Source organism: Panulirus ornatus, chromosome 2 (assembly GCF_036320965.1).
Source record: "Panulirus ornatus isolate Po-2019 chromosome 2, ASM3632096v1, whole genome shotgun sequence".
Taxonomy (NCBI): Eukaryota; Metazoa; Arthropoda; class Malacostraca; order Decapoda; family Palinuridae; genus Panulirus; species Panulirus ornatus.
Window position 1 is genome coordinate 14,644,484 of NC_092225.1, and position 18,518 is coordinate 14,663,001.

The 18,518-nt window shown below is 42.2% G+C and overlaps 1 protein-coding gene across 14 annotated transcripts in view; it reads left to right on the forward strand.

Moving 5' to 3' along the window:
* LOC139753496 (moesin/ezrin/radixin homolog 1-like) overlaps positions 1–18,518 on the forward strand; it is a 204,117-nt gene that overhangs the window by 129,687 nt on the left and 55,912 nt on the right. For 2 of the 14 annotated variants that reach the window (XM_071670160.1, XM_071670199.1), the window contains exons 1-2: positions 10,112–10,193; positions 10,678–10,732. The exons of 9 other annotated variants lie outside the window; for them this stretch is intronic. In XM_071670160.1, the coding sequence (XP_071526261.1) occupies positions 10,721–10,732 (12 nt within the window). In that variant the 5' untranslated portion in view covers positions 10,112–10,193; positions 10,678–10,720. Of the gene's footprint in view, positions 1–10,055; positions 10,194–10,677; positions 10,733–18,518 lie in introns of those variants that run through there. 3 more of the 14 variants (XM_071670170.1, XM_071670163.1, XM_071670123.1) reach the window with 3 other exon arrangements.

The following is an 18,518-nucleotide window of genomic DNA, read 5'->3' on the forward strand; positions in this document are numbered from 1 at the left end:
TCACATTTTCGAGACAATACATCCAGGTATTTTTGTTTCATTCCCAGTAATTGTGCTGCACCACAGGCAACGAAACTCGTTCACAGAACACACCTCTAATTATCTCATTAGTATTAAACCACAATTCCCTCTCTCTTTCCCTCTCTCTCTCTGGTTTTATATATATATATATATATATATATATATATATATATATATATATATATATATATATATATATATATATATATATATAATCGCAGTTTCCCGTATAGCTTTAGGAACAGAAGAAGAATTGGCCCGATTTACCCGCCACCACTCTCAAGCGTAATAACACCGAAGCATTGGTGAATGATTTAGCGTCGCACCGCATCACCACAAGTCTCTGGAGAGGTGTGTAGCGGTCTTATAGACAACGGCACTTAGGGCGGAAACACAGCCTCGACGACAGCAAATGATCTGTGAGCGGGAGCCGGCCGAGGAAGCCGGCGTCACTGCCAGGTACTCCCAGACCTGAAGGCGGCCCACAAGAGCAGCAGCTGTGGCTTCCGCCGCTGCACCTGCCGGTAGAGACGACCATCATATGGCCTGTAACATTCCATCTCCTTGCAAGCTTTAAGCGACGTTGTCTACAGTTCATGAAAATATGTGTGGTCTGTAATCGGTAAATTGATGATAGTTTCTAAAGTCGTGAAGAAATTGTAGTTAATTATTTCTCGAACGTAATTGATTACATCATGATTGCGTGCAGGAGTTAAATTGTACGCATGCTGATTACATGGGTTACATCAGGTTTTATCAGCTAGGAATGGTTACGATTACTAATTACCTGCTACTTCCATTATTACAATCATTAATTTTCCCTCTCTTTGCATTGTTACGATTTCTAAGTACCTGTTCTTTACAGTCGTACAATAACTTTGCTTACGTTCTTACGATTACTGATTATCTGTCCTCATACCTGCTGTTTATTCAGACTTGCACTCATTACATCATAGGACTAGTATGGCTTGCTTGTGTTGCGTATGTATTATGGCAGACGCTTAGGGATCGCTTTGCCTGTCGCGTCGGGGGTCCGTTTGTGGTCCGAAGTCGCACTGTAACCTTGATTTCTGGTCATATCTTAATTCCACATCAGACACCCTTGAGACTTTATTCTACAGTTGTTCTCCATCATATAAAGAATTGAACTGCGTAAAACCTCCTGATTCATGTTTGGATTTTGCCTGAGGCACGCCGCTTACAAAAAGGTTTAACTTCCAACATAAACCACTTCATAAAAAATTTCATGCTACTGCCATAAAACATTGTTTTTAGCATATGGACAGTTAATTTGCGTAAGACTGCAATGTTTGATTAACCCTCTCTTAGTTAAGGCTTAACCAGGAATATACATATCTGGTCTCTTCACTCGAAGAAAATCCCCCTTTGGCTATAGAACGTTATTGCAGTTTTCGATTTTTCCAGATATTCAATCAGTTCTTATTTCGTCTTGGGTAGCTGTGCTTCATTCCATGTGACACATGTTCCTTGAAGCACCTAAAAGTTCATATGCTTCACTGCACGTGACACATGTTCTGTGGAACACCAGGTTGTTCATATGCTGCACTGCAGGTGACAGTTGAAGCACCAGATAGTTTGTATGTTGCACTGTATGTGCCACAGATGCTCCGTGAAGTACCAGGTAATTCATATACTGCTCTGCAGGTGACACAGCGGTTCCATGAAGCATTATATGGTGCACTGCGCAGAACATGGGTATTCTGCGGAACACCTAATAGGTCATTCATTTATGTTACGCCACCTCCTGTTATTTACATAACTTTAGTCACTTCCTGCATATAATTAATACCAATAACATTAGTGTTTTCTCCCCCAAGGGCTGGCCCGAGGGTACAGCGAAAACTTAAGGTTGCGAGTTAGAAATGAGACCTTTATTACATGTAACACTTTTGGAACTCTCTACTCTCTTATGTCTTTCCCAATAACCATGACTTGACAGTTTTTAAAAGACGTCTTTCACTTCTTTCAAAACTTACAAATGCTTCTCTTCTTTTTTTTTTTTTTCTCTGACCTCTTTATATTTCATTTAAGGACTCGATGTGGACTTTTGTCTGTGACTGGAACCTCCAACATAAGAAAATCACCACTAAACATTATCTGGTGCAGTTCAATATATGCACAGATGGGTCTCCACAGTACGACACTGGAGCTGCCAGGAATACTGCTGTGCCAACACATACTGAACTGATTGTTTCCTATTCTTAAAGTTGCCTTGAAATTTAAGTTTCAAAGAAAAGTAATTTGATATATAAGTGGTTTCCTCTCTTCGTTGATATCATTGAACCCCTTTCAGCAAGACTGTAATACTTTTTTGTCAGAAGCACGTCACAGATAGACGAAACCAACACACGGTTACAATACATTTTCCTTTGATTTCATCACATTGGGTTGGAATGCATGATGCCGCAGTACTGTTGATACAAAGTTTATCATCTTAGTGTGGAATTGCTTATAGTCAGGGTGACCGTAATGATCCAGAACAGAAAAGACATTTCTTAGGACAGATAGATATAGACGATAGGTGATCCACTTACGATCATGAAATGCAATAACAGCCCAGTGTATGTGGCTTCACAAATAGGATCAGTAAACACCATAATGATGTTCCCCGGAGCTGGACAACAGACACTCGTGGGAGTTTGCCCCCTCCACTTGATACTAAAGAGGCAAGATGTGAACTCTACTGTCACTTATATTCTCAGACCCTTCAACGTTGTGTTTAAACTAAGAGTTCAGAGTTTACTCCTGTCATACGGGATTTATATAAGCATTTCTTCGTCAGTTGATGCTTTGCCCGAGCTACTTAAGAATTATCCCAACTTGATGTAGATAGTGCCCTCACTATGTAGCACATATGATTAAGTCATTGTGGCCCAGTTCCTGGTCCTTTTAATGCACATTGTAACCTCTTTTGCACCAGAGCCGTAAGAATTAAAATCTTGACCTAAGGGATATTTATATATTTTACGCCAAGAATACTGTCTTTTCTCATTAAGATGCAGACTGGAAATAATTACGTATTCTAATGAACTTCCTGACATTTTTTTGTCATCAGTCACATTTAATTATCCTAATATCCATTTAGCAGTTGCGTAGTTGTCTGTGTTCATCATAACGTCCGTGTTAACAGCTGAACATTGGATCGAGCCAGTTTGTTGGGACGAACCATCTTGCGTTCCTGGGTTGCTGTGTGGATACATCACTCCCTGAAAGGTCTTATGAGCGGGGGAGTCGACTACCTCCTTGTGTATTGTCCGTCGTTGAACGTCCGGTTGTTCTTCAGGGCGTCAGCTGGGGTGCCGGCCGGCTGGTGGTAACCTGAATGCCCGATGACGAAAGTTCGATTGATGGAGGGGAAAGGGAAAATGTTTGCGTATGATACAGACTTTAATAAGGAAGATCAGAGTGAAGGGGATAATTTGGTAATTAAGAAAGAAAAAAAAAGGACGGTGATGTTCAAGGGAGGGTTAACAGGAGAACAGTGAATGGAGAAGGAGCGGCAGGGTGAGGGATGAGAAGTGGGTAGCGGGAGCTTGGTGGGGGTGGGGGGAGTGAAGGTTCTTGGGAGGTGGGAGAGCTGGAGGGGTTATGGGTGGGGGAGGGGGAGTCCTGAGTCAGCAACCGCCCCAACGGTCGCCTCCTTGGTGTTCCGCGCCGCCCACTCACCCTCGCTGCCCCGTCCGCCACCGCCGCTGCCGCCACCTCACTGTGTGTCACCATCCGGATCCCCCACGGTGGTGACTCCTGTCTAGCCTTGTCCCTACCTCTCCACCGTTCATCACTCTCTCCTACATCACAGACTGCAAGTGAAATTCTAATTTGCTTGCAGGTCTAAGAAGGTTAACGGTGTCGAGTCTTTCGGGTGAACTCTATAAAGCATTACCGTTATGAAATTTCCAGTTTTTTTCATTGTTCTTAATGTGAAGGAAGCGTATGGTCCAGTTATATTCTTAATTCTGTACGGTATTTATTATTTGTAGATGGCCTGAATGTGTAGTTATGGTCTGTAAGAACTATCGATAATTGAAACGCTTAGATCACTAGTTAGATATATGAAAGTTATTCAGTCCAATTAATATGAAAACTGAACTGCCTTGCGTGTGAATGGCGAAGTGCTGTAGTTTATGGGAACAAAAGAAGTTGAAGTTTCGCGCCAAACTTGCACCAGAACCCGATGACGTCATCCGGTGGCGCATCACCCCCTAACGACTTAACTGGTATTTTTATAAGTATTCGTCATGCAGGCAGTCTCATTTTACGCAGCATCATCGGACACGGTTGACATTAATATTACTTATCATTATATGGGAGTATTTGACGGTAACTACATAAGCTTTCACGTTTTACTTGGAATTGTGCTAAAACAAACTATCCGTTTCCGCCACATACTACTTACAGCTGTAGTCTGTTGTGGTTTGCATGGCATAATTATCGTCTTCCTCATCCGGCTTGTGTAACTGATGTAAACTTGTCAGAGTAGGGTAGCAGCACCAGTAACCTCTCGCTGAAGAATAGAGAGAAGGGGGGAGGGAATGTGGGTGAAAAGGTCCATGCATCCATACAAATCCTGAAGGCTGGATGCGGAGCGTGGTTCCTGAGATATGCCTTGTTTACCGTGATGAACTTGGGAGTCATTGTTCGGGGTACTGTGGCGCCGGATAGACTGGCTTGAGAAGGGTGAGCCTGGCGGCGCAGCTGACTACCAGACAGACTGGCAGGATGTGTCGTAGTCTCCTGCGCTGCCTTTGCACAGTCATACGGTAATAGGCCTTTGCTCGTCTCTTATCTGTGGTAACTGAGCATCTAAATAACGGAGAAAGAATTTAGGAAGTCTTAAGAATGGTTGTGCTGTGTCAAAGCCGGATCCAAAGTATGTCATTGTAATTCAGTTTCCATATTAGTCCCTGATGAAATTGACAAGATTTTAAGGAGGTGAGAGAAAGAGTAGCAGTTGATTTAGTATCTTCTGTTATGTTAGGGTCACTTTCCTCGGTTCGACCTGTGTTACAATAACGTAGTCGTTCCAAGCGTTCGAGTTGTAGTGGGTTTATTCCGTCAAAGATCATATATTATGATTAGCGATACAGTTATCTCCACTGCCTGCATGACCAAACTTCTGTTTGGCAACGACTTTTTTGTATTCGGAAAAGTACCTGCATGTGGCTGGTTTACCATGAGTAGACTATGAATGACTATGGCTGGAGAAAATTTTTAAATTTGAAATATATTATATCATGAGGATATCGCTCATAATGTTGAGTGTAACCTTGGAATGTTGCCCAGTGTTGAGTATAACCTCAAAACCTACTATGCTTCATATGGTTTAGTAAAGCGTTAATACATAGAGCATCAGGTTGGGAAGTCTTAAGGATTGTCGGAGGATTTGTGGACGAGGTGCTTGCTTTGAAGAATCTGCGCGAGAAATAGACCTACTGAAGGATTTGTGTTTGGCATGTATGGATTTGGAGAAAGTGTATGATAGGGAAGTTATGAATATATGGTGTTCGGGGAGAGTTAACTTGAAGTAGTGGTAAGTCTACATGCATCAAGAGAGCAAGGCATTTGAGCGAGTAGGGAGAGAGGAGTGCGAGTGGGTTTGGGTTAAGATGAGCCTTCGGCAGGGTTGTGTGTTGAGACCATGGCTGGGTAGTATGTTTATGTATGGGATGGTGAGGGAGATAAATGCGAGGGTCTGAGAGAAAGGGACAGGTCTGCAGTCGTGAATGTATTGGTGATATTGATTGTGGCAGATTCGAGTGAGAAACTGCAGAATCTGGTTTCTGAGTTTGGAGTGTTTGAAAGGGGAATGTTGAGTTAATATGAATGAATGTAAGATATTAAGTTTCGCTGGGGAAAGAGACAGGTCGCTTGGTACGAGTACGAGTGGAAGGAAACGGGAGAAGATGGAGTTGTAAATACCTTTGAGTGGACATGGTAGCCGATGGAGCCATGGGAGGTAAAATAAGCAACCTATGGGGTGGATAATGAGGCTAATGGCCTGGGCGTGTTGAGGAATGTATGGAGATGTCATCGTCGGTAAAGACAAACATTAGTGTGTTTAATGGTATATAGATCCCGACGATGTATGGATGGGAGGTGGTGAACCGAGATGAAAAGATGCGGAAAATGGTGGATGTATTCGAAATAAATGTTTGAGGACAGAATGTGATGAGTGGGGTTGACCGATTGAGAAATGATAAGGTACGAGAGGGTATGGAAGTAAGAAGAGAATGTATGAGAAAGATGTAGAGTGTGTGCTGAAATGCTTTTGGAAACATGGAAAAGTTATAGATGTCGGAAGTGGATAACACAAGAAGGGGGAACAAAGGAGGTGGAAGAATAGAGAGAAGATGCTTTGAGGGCTCGAGGCCTGAACGCGCAGGAAGGTGTAAAACGTGCATGAGACGGAGCTCATTGGAGCGATGTGGTTTACAGGGGGGCGACGTGCTGTCATTGGGCTGATTCAGGTCATATGAAGCGGTCAGGGGAAAGCACGAAAAGCTTTTGAGGCTAGGCCGTGGATAAGGGGATTCTGGTTTCTGTGCATCATGACAGTTAGAGAGTGGGTGTGACTGCATTGAGGCCAATGTGGCGCCACTTCGCGAGAAATTTCGAATAAGTTTGCAAAATCTGTATAGTCTGTGAGGCTTAGCTGTGAAAGTTAGAATGGTGTCGGTACATTGTGCATGACAGCCTGAGTCTGGTTGTACTGGTAAGGCCGTTCATGTGTCTTCCTCTTCGCGAAAACGGGAAATAGCGAACATGCATGAAAGATATATATATATATATATATATATATATTCTTTCAAACTATTCGCCATTTCCCGCATTAGCAAGGTAGCGTTAAGAACAGAGGACTGGGCCTTTGAGGGAATACCCTCACCTGGCCCAATTCTCTGTTCCTTCTTTTGGAAAATTAAAAAAAAACGAGAGGGGAGGATTTCCAGCCCCCCGCTCCCTCCCCTTTTAGTCGCCTTCTACGACACGCAGGGAATACGTGGGAAGTATTCTTTATCCCCTATCCCCAGGGAATATATATATATATATATATATATATATATATATATATATATATATATATATATATATATATATATATATATATATATATATATATAGGGTGTTTTGGTCGAGGTGGTGTGCAAAGTGAGAGGGTTAGGGAAAATGATTTGGTAAACAGAGAAGAGGTAGTAAAAGCTTTGCGGAAGATGAAAGCCGGCAAGGCAGCAGGTTTGGATGGTATTGCAGTGGAATTTATTAAAAAAGGGGGTGACTGTATTATTGACTGTTTGGTAAGGTTATTTAATGTATGTATGACTCATGGTGAGGTGCCTGAGGATTAGCGGAATGCGTGCATAGTGCCATTGTACAAAGGCAAAGGGGATAAGAGTGAGTGCTCAGATTTCAGAGGTATAAGTTTGTTGAGTATTCCTGGTAAATTGTATGGGAGGGTATTGATTGAGAGGGTGAAGGCATGTACAGAGCATCAGATTGGGGAAGAGCAGTGTGGTTTCAGAAGTGGTAGAGGATGTGTGGATCAGGTGTTTGCTTTGAAGAATGTATGTGAGAAATACTTAGAAAAGCAAATGGATTTGTATGTAGCATTTATGGATCTGGAGAAGGCATATGATAGAGTTGATAGAGATGCTCTGTGGAAGGTATTAAGAATATATGCTGTGGGAGGCAAGTTGTTAGAAGCAGTGAAAAGTATTTATCGAGGATGTAAGGCATGTGTACGTGTAGGAAGAGAGGAAAGTGATTGGTTCTCAGTGAATGTAGGTTTGCGGTAGGGGTGTGTGATGTCTCCATGGTTGTTTAATTTGTTTATGGATGGGGTTGTTAGGGAGGTGAATGCAAGAGTTTTGGAAAGAGGGGCAAGTATGAAGTCTGTTGTGGATGAGAGAGCTTGGGAAGTGAGTCAGTTGTTGTTCGCTGATGATACAGCGCTAGTGGCTGATTCATGTGAGAAACTGCAGAAGCTGGTGACTGAGTTTGGTAAAGTGTGTGAAAGAAGAAAGTTAAGAGTAAATGTGAATAAGAGCAGTAGGGTTGAGGGTCAAGTCAGTTGGGAGGTAAGTTTGAATGGAGAAAAACTGGAGGAAGTAAAGTGTTTTAGATATCTGGGAGTGGATCTGGCAGCGGATGGAACCATGGAAGCGGAAGTGGATCATAGGGTGGGGGAGGGGGCGAAAATCCTGGGAGCCTTGAAGAATGTCTGGAAGTCGAGAACATTATCTCGGAAAGCAAAAATGGGTATGTTTGAAGGAATAGTGGTTCCAACAATGTTGTATGGTTGCGAGGCGTGGGCTATGGATAGAGTTGTGCGCAGGAGGGTGGATGTGCTGGAAATGAGATGTTTGAGGACAATGTGTGGTGTGAGGTGGTTTGATCGAGTAAGTAACGTAAGGGTAAGAGAGATGTGTGGAAATAAAAAGAGCGTGGTTGAGAGAGCAGAAGAGGGTGTTTTGAAATGGTTTGGGCACATGGAGAGAATGAGGAAAGATTGACCAAGAGGATATATGTGTCGGAGGTGGAGGGAACGAGGAGAAGTGGGAGACCAAATTGGAGGTGGAAAGATGGAGTGAAAAAAGATTTTGTGTGATCGGGGCCTGAACATGCAGGAGGGTGAAAGGAGGGCAAGGAATAGAGTGAATTGGATCGATGTGGTATACCGGGGTTGACGTGCTGTCAGTGGATTGAATCAGGGCATGTGAAGCGTCTGGGGTAAACCATGGAAAGCTGTGTAGGTATGTACATTTGCGTGTGTGGACGTGTATGTATATACATGTGTATGGGGGTGGGTTGGGCCATTTCTTTCGTCTGTTTCCTTGCGCTACCTCGCAAACGCGGGAGACAGCGGAAAGTATAAATATATATATATATATATATATATATATATATATATATATATATATATATATATATATATATATATATTAGGCTTGACTTATTTAACCTTACGTGATTGCTCAAAATGTTGAAGTTTTGTTTGGGATAAAGATCTTGGGAAGACGTGAGTATTATGTTGGGATGGAGCTCATGATATAGTCAGCCTTGATTAGAATCTGCAGAAAGTTCATAGTGATGACTTTGCACCTTTTGGTAAAGCTCCCAAGTGTTGGGCATGATCACGGAGGTAAAGTTCCTGGTGACTTTAATCCCATGGTAGATTTCATGTTTTGCACAACCTCGGGTTGGTTCGTAATTCTCTGGAAGAAAATGTCATTTTGATTTTTTAACGGGTCTAGAGAGATCCCTGGCGGCCTAGTAAATATGCAGTGAGTCAAGGTCATAGTACTGTAGGTGTATGGGTCATGTTGCATCCCGGCTTTAGATTGAACGGTGTTGGTTTCATACAATGCACCTTCGATAGTAATGTTGTAAGACATTTCAGTGCACTTGTCTGTGCTATTTCTTTTTCTTCACCAATCTTACGAGTTCCGCTATGGTGTTTTGTGGGTGTTGGCTGGCACTGCTTTTCCAGGAGAGTTGGGAACAGTGTGTCAACAGCAGTCATTCCTGATGCTCATCACACCGGCCTCTGGTTTATGATGCCGCGTGAGTCCCCAGCATTAGCTGGTAATACTGAATGTGGATGCGCTAACACCGTCACCCTCCCCATCTCAGCTTCTCCTTGGAATTCGCCAATCATCATCCAGTGTTGCTTTTCATCTTCTCCCCACCTGTGCTATCACCACCTCACCCCCACCCACCAGCTTACCCCCCACACCGCTCCCCTCCCACCCACACATATACTCTCACCCAGCGCTTGACAACTCGGAAGGATCCCCCTTTTTTTTTATTTACCTATTTGCTTTCTTATTCGATTGATTTACTATTTTTGCAGATCTACAGATGCATTTACAGTTTTGAATTAGGACATCTAGCGTCGCATGTTGTCTTTATTATCTGTATTGTGAACGTAGGAACACAACCTCCGTCACCTGTTGAAGGAGGGAGAGTGGAGGGGGAACGGGTAGGGGGGGTGAGGGCGGTTGGGGGGGGACTAGGGTTGGGCGTTGCTGCCGGCCGGCGCCCTTCTCCCGCGCCCTCGGCCACCAGCCGCCACTTTTGAACCAAAGCTGGAGGAGAACGGACCACTCCGCCAGACGTCCTTCTCAGTTCTTCCTTTTTTCTTGTGTACTATTGGTGTTCGTGAAGTGTTTTAGTTCTCAGATGGAGTACCTGAAAAATATAGTTGTAGTCACTGATACTATGCGAACAAAATAGGGGTCTTCTCGGAGTGACGTGTTTGAGAGGGGACGTGTGTTTTATTTGAAAATCTGGTTCCGAACGATTCACTGAGTATTTTCCGAATAGTGTATAATGTAGATATTACTAAGATTGCGACCTATATATACATGCGAGTCACATATGTTCATTTAATTCACTGAGTAAATTTTTATTTGCTTTTTATGATTGCAAGCCTGTAGTTAGTAGTTAAGGTTCCCCAAAAGTTCTTGAAGTAGTGGGAACTGGTGGTGTGTGAAGACCCCGGGGTATGGTAAGCGAACATCTGCAGCTGTTATTACCAACCGTTTTCCCGCGCGGGGTTGGATGTGTGTGTGTACCCTCGTAGTCACACAGCCTGGCCTTTCCCTGCTGCGCCACCACACCTCTCACTTGTCTTTTCAGGATTATTATTTAGTTCAGTGAGACTCCACCTCAAAACTTCAAGATGGTGCAGCTGGTAAGCATTCCATTTTCTACTTTTGATATCGCATACAAAACATTTTTTTTTGTGTGTTTTATTAATTTAGCTGTCGAAAGTAAAGTACCATCCTTTGATAGACTCCGGCTTGTCATGAGGGCCATGTCCCCGGATATGAACACCCCTGGGTTAAGTCAAGCCGAGTCAGGGTGTCTGCAGGCGTCCATTGGACGTTTTGGGAGGTTATGTGACAACTTAGTTTATATATATATATATATATATATATATATATATATATATATATATATATATATATATATATATATCTTTCCTCTGGTGCTTTACCGTAGCTGAATTTGGTCTGTCTATCTACCATCCAGAGGAAGGTTTAAACAACTGGGGAAGCTGCCGTTCTAATCTTAGTTTTATCTTGTTAACTAGGTTGCAGTACCGTGTATATCATGTATTTATAGTTTTGTATTTACATTACATTTTGATAACATTTTTTTTTTAGGGAACTTTTATGAAAATGAGTGCCGTGTAAGGTGCTGACAGCATTTTTTTTTTTACTAATATGGAAAGAATCTTGCAAGAGGACATTAACTTTAAGTTAGTAAAGAAGAGAATAGGGGGGGAAAGGAGCAGATCAGATTGAAACAGGTTAAGGAATAGTGATGAGATTACAGGTATAAACAGCTGTAGGAATGTATCCGGGTCCTTGGATGGAGATTGGTTCTTAGTGAACTCCTCGTTACTCAAGGTGCGTATTAAGATAAGAACCGGTTCGTTACGATGTTTAAGTACATCTTATTAAGCAACCGGTTTTGCTTTTGTGGATTAAGCACAAGGCAGGAGATACTTGTCCGGGGCATTTAATGTTAAAAAAAAAAAAAAGATGTTTTACTTGCTTTGAGCAAGGTGATCCTCTACATGGGAGACCAGTGATTCAGGACTACGTTTAGGACAAAATGTTGAAGATAAGCTTTACATCAAGCACAAAGTACTGGTACATGGTTCCTGGACCAACTTCGTAATTAGTGTTTTTGCCTTATCTGGTGTTACCGGACTCCGCCTGCTCGAGGTTACTGGAAGTAGAGTTCTTATCAAAGAAACTCACCCCTACGGAGTCCACAGTTCCCTGCTGTTGAAAGTAGCGTAACCTTAGGCTGCAGAAGCCTTTAGAAATATCCTGGGTAAGAAAGAAGTCCTGGGGTAATTATGATGAAAAAAGGGTTACTTGCCTGGATCCTGTTTTTTTCAGTCCAAACTGTTCATCTCGTAATATTTTCCTTCAAGAGATCGAAATGTGTTCAAGCAAATGGTGCACAAAAGTTGATGTATTCAGTATTACTTAGTATAATCTTGATTTAAAGATATGAGTGCTATGGATATGGGAAGAAATTTTAGCGACCAAAGCCCCAGAAGTGGACGATATCCATATTAGAGATTAACGGAAGCTTCTGAGTTAAAGGGGTGTGTTCCGTATATGACCTGGATTAGTCGTGAACGGTGCTATCTCATTAGTCGTTTCTTGATGCACTTTGAACATAATTAGGTTGTTAACTACATTCTGAAATTATGGCCAGGTTTACAGATATTTCCGTTTGGAATTACATAAAATCACTCGTGGTTGACTGTGCTGTGCACTTATGTTAGCATTTGAAAACCTATACCTTTTATTACACTTAAGTCAGATAATTGAAAGTAAGGGTGCATTAGCTGCTAGCTTGACAGAAGCGTGTTGAAGAGCAGGAGGATGATTCCAAATGGGGAATGATTTACCGTTATGTCCACAGTGGGATTTAGATTGACCATGTCTAGTTAGAGGATTAAACAAGGGGACAGACTTGAATTGATGATAAGTGGGAGCTGAAAACCTGCCGTGGCACATGTTGCTTTCAAACCAGAAGGAATAGCTTGCCGGGCTGCTGATGTCGGTCGGTGGGTTGAACCTGCCCGCACCTGTGCTGCTGGGTGGATGATGTGAGTCACGACCCTGTTATATATGGAAGTAATAGTTGAAACATAAGCCCGAAATGTTATAGAGGATAAGACTGGCTGAGTGATGATAGAATTACTTCGATAATCACATTTGGGTAAGGAACAAGTTGGACAGGTTGAAAGACGTGTTTGCATGGATCATATGAGGAAATTTCTGTCGTTTCGTAGAGAGAAAAGTCATAGCTTACGCAGATCAAGAAATAAAACTTCTAATAGGGCACAGAACAGCTATCGCTGGCAGTGAATGGTTTATATAAAGGGCGGAGAGTAGCTGTGTTTCATAACGTAACTTGACTGAATGGGCGAGTGTTTGAAGGATCCGGTATGTCGTCAGTGCCTGGTTTTAACCCTTGAGCATGACGGTACGACCCTTGAACCAACGATGATAACGAATCGGGTACGATTAAATGTGCGAGTGGAAAAGACCCCGACTGGTAATCATTTTGGAAATGTGCTAAAAAAAAAAAAGAAACTATGCGGATGATAGAGTATTATTTGAAGAATATGCAAGAGAAATGATCAAGGTAAGTTAGGAAGTGCATGCAAGTACTGAATACGTAAAATGTGGTTGTCTGTTGGAATGTTGAGTAGAGGAGCAGACACGTTTGCAGCATTACTAGTCGGAGCAGACGTTAGATGCATGACTAGCAGTAGTTTTAGCAGGAATAGTACTAGTGGAATGGCAAATGAAATATAAGACTGGTGAAAGTCTGGACCATTACCGGATCTGTAAGGAGGCCAATGAAGGGAAAAAGTTCGGCCATCAGGCGTGGTGAGGGCTGGTAAAACCTGTAGCCCATAATGCTGATTTGCAGGGTAACTTTATTGGTAACGGTTGTATAGCTGATAAGAAACAAACAGGCGAAGTGGACTTTGGGAGTGGTTAGAATGAGGAATGGGAAAATGCGGATGTGAATGGTTAAAATGAGTACATATTTGATTATGGAGTGATAGATTGAGAAATCAGAGATTGGATAGAAAGCCCTCGAGTGTGGATGGAGTGAAAAGTTCAGGAAAATCGAATGCGAATAGGAAGAAAAGGATAGATAAATCTTCCTGTGCGCATAGAATGGGTAAATCCTAGATTGAAGCTAGTTACTCGGAAAACAATTATTTTGTGGATATATTGAGAGGTGAAAAGATCCTCAGTAGTATATCCATTCAAATTAAAAAAAAAAGTACAGAGAATCCTAGACTTCAAGGTGAGAAATAGTGCATTTGAGTGTGGATAGTAGGACGACGATGTTTGTATGGATAGTGAATGTTGGATGCACAGCCTCTTCTGGCAGTACTGAGTTGTTGATATACATATCCTACCTCGTCTGTGGTTTTAGATACATACACAACGTCGTCAGTGGCTGTGGATACGTAACAGTTTCCTCGTGTGTGGATACGTAACAGTTTCCTCGTGTGTGCTTTTGGATACATGCTCAGCCTCCTCGTCCATGGTTGTGTGAACACATACACAGCTTCCTCGTCCATAGTTGTGAATACATACACAGCCTCCTCGTCCATGGTTGTGGATATATACACAGCCTCCTCATGCGTGGTTGTGGATACATACACAGCTTCGTCGTATGATGTTGCCATATGACTCACTCGCTGACGTGGGGTGTTAGTTGGCCAGTTTTATGTTGTCACTGACCGAGTCACAGATGTTAGCAATTAACTGCTGCCCGGCGCACGGCTCCGACCTCTTTTAAATAACCCCTTGAGGTTCGCCTACGACCCTTGGGTATGATGGTCAGGTCTTTGACCGCACCCAAAAGGGTCAGATCAGAGGCTTATAATGATGGTAAAGATTTTTTTTTTTTTTAAGGAAACATTCTGGTGTTGTAAAATTCCCTGGCGTTTCATTCAACCAAAACCCGGATTTTGAGAATCGGTTTCATGGGGTTTCTTGGACGTATGATCTTGTCTTGAATTGAATTTATGGAGGAAATTTCCCCCTGATTATCGATAATCATGCATGATAGAAATGGTGGAATGTTAGAAATATTTAGAATATGCCGACATAATCGAAAATCCTTACACACACACACACACACACACACATACACACACATATATATATATATATATATTTTTTTTTCATACTATTCGCCATCTTCCGCGTTGGTGAGGTAGCGTTAAGAACAGAGGACTGAGCCTTTTAGGGAAATCCTCACATGGCCATCTTCTCTGTTCCTCCTTTTGGAAAATTAAAAACGAGAGGGGAGGATTTTCAGCCCTCCGCTCCCTCCCCTTTTAGTCGCTTTCTACGACACGCAGGGAATATGTAGGAAGTATTCTTTCTCCCCTATCCCCAGGGATATCTTTTTCTTTCTTTCAAACTATTCGCCATTTCCCGCATTAGCGAGGTAGCGTGAAGAACAGAGGACTGGGCTTTTGAGGGAATATCCTCACCTGGCCCCCGTCTCTGTTCCTTCTTTTGGAAAATAAAAAAAAGGGGGGGGGGAAGATTTCCAGCCCCCCGCTCCCTTCCCTTTTAGTCGCCTTCTACGACACGCAGGGAATACGTGGGAAGTATTCTTTCTCCCCTATCCCCAGGGATATATATATATATATATATATATATATATATATATATATATATATACATATATACATATATATACATATATATACATATATATACATATATATACATATATATACATATATATACATATATATACATATATATATATATATATATATATATATATATATATATATATATATATATATATATATATATTATATATTAATGCTTACCAAATGGCGTCCTAGCTTCCATGTATATCAACTGACTTATATTTCTATTGTGTCTCCCCTGATGTGATTATTACACGTAAGTGCATTTGGGAACTTACCGTGTTTCATTTTCCCCGTGGACTCATAGGAATATATATATATATATATATATATATATATATATATATATATATATATATATATATATATATATATATATATTCGGTGGACTGAATTGAGTCGGTGGATTGAATCAAGGCATGTGAAGCGTCTGGGGTAAACCATGGAAAGCTGTGTAGGTATGTATATTTGTGTGTGTGGACGTATGTATATACATGTGTATGGGGGTGGGTTGGGCCATTTCTTTCGTCTGTTTCCTTGCGCTACCTCGCAGACGCGGGAGACAGCGACAAAGCAAAAGAAAAAAAAAAATATATATATATATATATATATATATATATATATTATAATGTGTGTGTGTGTGCGTGTATAGTTTTAAATTCGTCTTTACGACAAACCCATAGTGATAAACCTCTCTCGTTATCCAAATATGATTGTTCATGTTCTTATCATGTTGGTGGTTAGGGTTGCAGAACTGCACGTGTCCAGTAATAGAAATAGCCCGAAGTTTCCAGCTGTATCAGTGCAGCGGTCAGGAAGTGCTGTGTCTGGCAGAGAGTGACGCTGGCCAGCAGATGGGGAAGGGGAAATGCATACACAGCCTCCTTGTCAGTGGTTATGAATGATACATACAGAGCCTCCTCTTGTGTGGTTATGGATTATACATACAGAGCCTCCTCGCCACTATCATTGGAAGATCTCTTACTCTTTGGGGTCATGTCAGAGGCGAGGTCATCATCAAGGGTCTTACCTTCATGCTTGGTAAAGAATGGAAAAACCACAAATATCAGTAGTTTGATCCACATGCGTTATATGGCTAGGGTTGCGCACCTCATAGGTTCTGATTTTATCAACGTAGTTTGTAAGTTTTTGGGAGGAGACGAGTTTTATACTCAGCCCTCATGAGTTCATTGGCTGAGTCATTCCTCGATTCCCCACCCACCTCGTCCGGGCTGACTCACTCCTCGTGTTTGCACCTCTGATCTCACCCGCTAAGGGTCTGTGTTCCATTTTCTTTTGCCTCCAGTGGTTGCCATCCTCTTACCATCTGTCGTAAGGTTATCCCCTTTTTCCTGCTTTGCTGTCGTCTTTCTCTAATAGATTAGAAATTTGTAATACTGTTGATATCCATCCAGCAGATGCACTTCATGGATCATCAGGTCACCTGTTATCTGTCCCTCCTCTACACATTTCGGGCCGTGTTTACTTCTCTAATAATAATTTCTCGTAGTTTACCTTGATCATTTACGCCTTCCTCCTTATCTAAAAGCGTTCTCAGTATATTCTTGTCTATTTCACGTGCAAAACCTTCCCCTGAGGCAGCCCCCTTCCTATGTGTTCCGGCCTTCGCCTTCCCAGGGTCTCCCCTGATCCCCTCCCCTCACTGCATTCCATCAGCCTTCCCCCTAGTCCCACCCTGTCTCTGCTACCCCCTTCAGCCACCATGCCCTTCTCCGGCTGGTTGCGACACCACAGGTTAGGTCATGGGTGATGGGGAAGTGTTAGAGGAGTGCTTGTATTCATGCACTGCAGCCTCTGGCTCGGAACGAGAAGAGCGGGATTAATGTTGAATGCTCTTAACTTGTGTTGACCAAATTCCTGGAACACGACGGTACGGTGCTGAGATACGACGGTCTGACCCTTAAGGGATCTATGTAACCAAAACCACAACATTGGATAGACCCATAAGTCGTACCGTCGTGCTTTTCAACGTACTTATGCCCAAAGGGCAAAATGTATGTGTTAATTGGCCAGAATTTACCTCAGTATTTATTGCAGAATATGACTTATCGACCATGTGGGATTTAATAACACTAAAAGTCGAGGATACGAATAGAATAGGTTTATGTAGGGTCATGTTGCGAACGATAAGACGTATTGGTTCCCAGTATTGGCGGAGTCAGTGGTTCACGGTGTTGGCGGAGCAAGGTAGGCGTCCCAACAACACAAGTAGATAAGAAGGTTTCCCAGCGTGACCTTGACGGCCGGAAATGCTTGAGGTGGCCGCCATTATAGGCTGTACCTCAAGTTTTTGTGTGGGTGGGAGTGCAGCGCTGTTGGCCTGGGGGCTGACTGGCTGCATGCTTGCATCATCCTCTAGACTCCTAGGTAATGATGGCCCAAATATAAACTGTCTCTAGACACCTGCTGCACTACATGCTGAACTCCACAGTTATTGCACGTCTATGTTGATAACGCCCAGGTTCGAGGCGAATATCCCCACTACAAAGTATTACTAGATGGTCTTATAGCTAACTATAGGTGCCGGCGCGTCCTCGATACCTCTTCCATTGTCTCGCAAGCTTGTTTTTTTTTGCTGATGAACATCACTGTCGAAACACAGTGACACCTACATCAGATTCTCATTATGGACGGTCTATTATTAGCAGTCTGATTGCATCATTTCCTGCTTAAAAAGGAATGACGTAATTTGTCTCTTTTTATGTGAAACCTTTATATTATTAGGTAACTACATGAATTGATTAATGAAAGAAATATATGCCGTATTGTTATGTTTCGGTTTCTTTCAGACTCCTTTTCCCAGATACTACGAATGACGGTGGAGTTACCTCTTTCTTGCATTTTTTTTTTCGAAACGTAAAGCTAGCAAACTTGTTTTCCTGTGTTTATGGTTGTCTGAAGAAGGTTAGTTAAGATTACAAGTTACTGCGAACGACATGAATTCAAATCGAAATTATTGATAATTGGAATTACTTACTGTGCGCCTGTGTTGCAGACTCGGTAATATAGTTTGCTTAATAGTCAGTTTTATAAAAGGCAGTTATATTCGATAAGGTTCAAAGTTCCTACACTTTACGAAAGCACACACCGCATGCTTGTGCATGGCGATGCTACCTTTATACATGACGAAACAATGTCGTGACCAAGTTTTGTTCAAAGGGCCAGGTGAAAACTTGGGGATTTGTGGTACTCGTGCTGTCGTGGATACGAAACGCTCTTTGTTGTA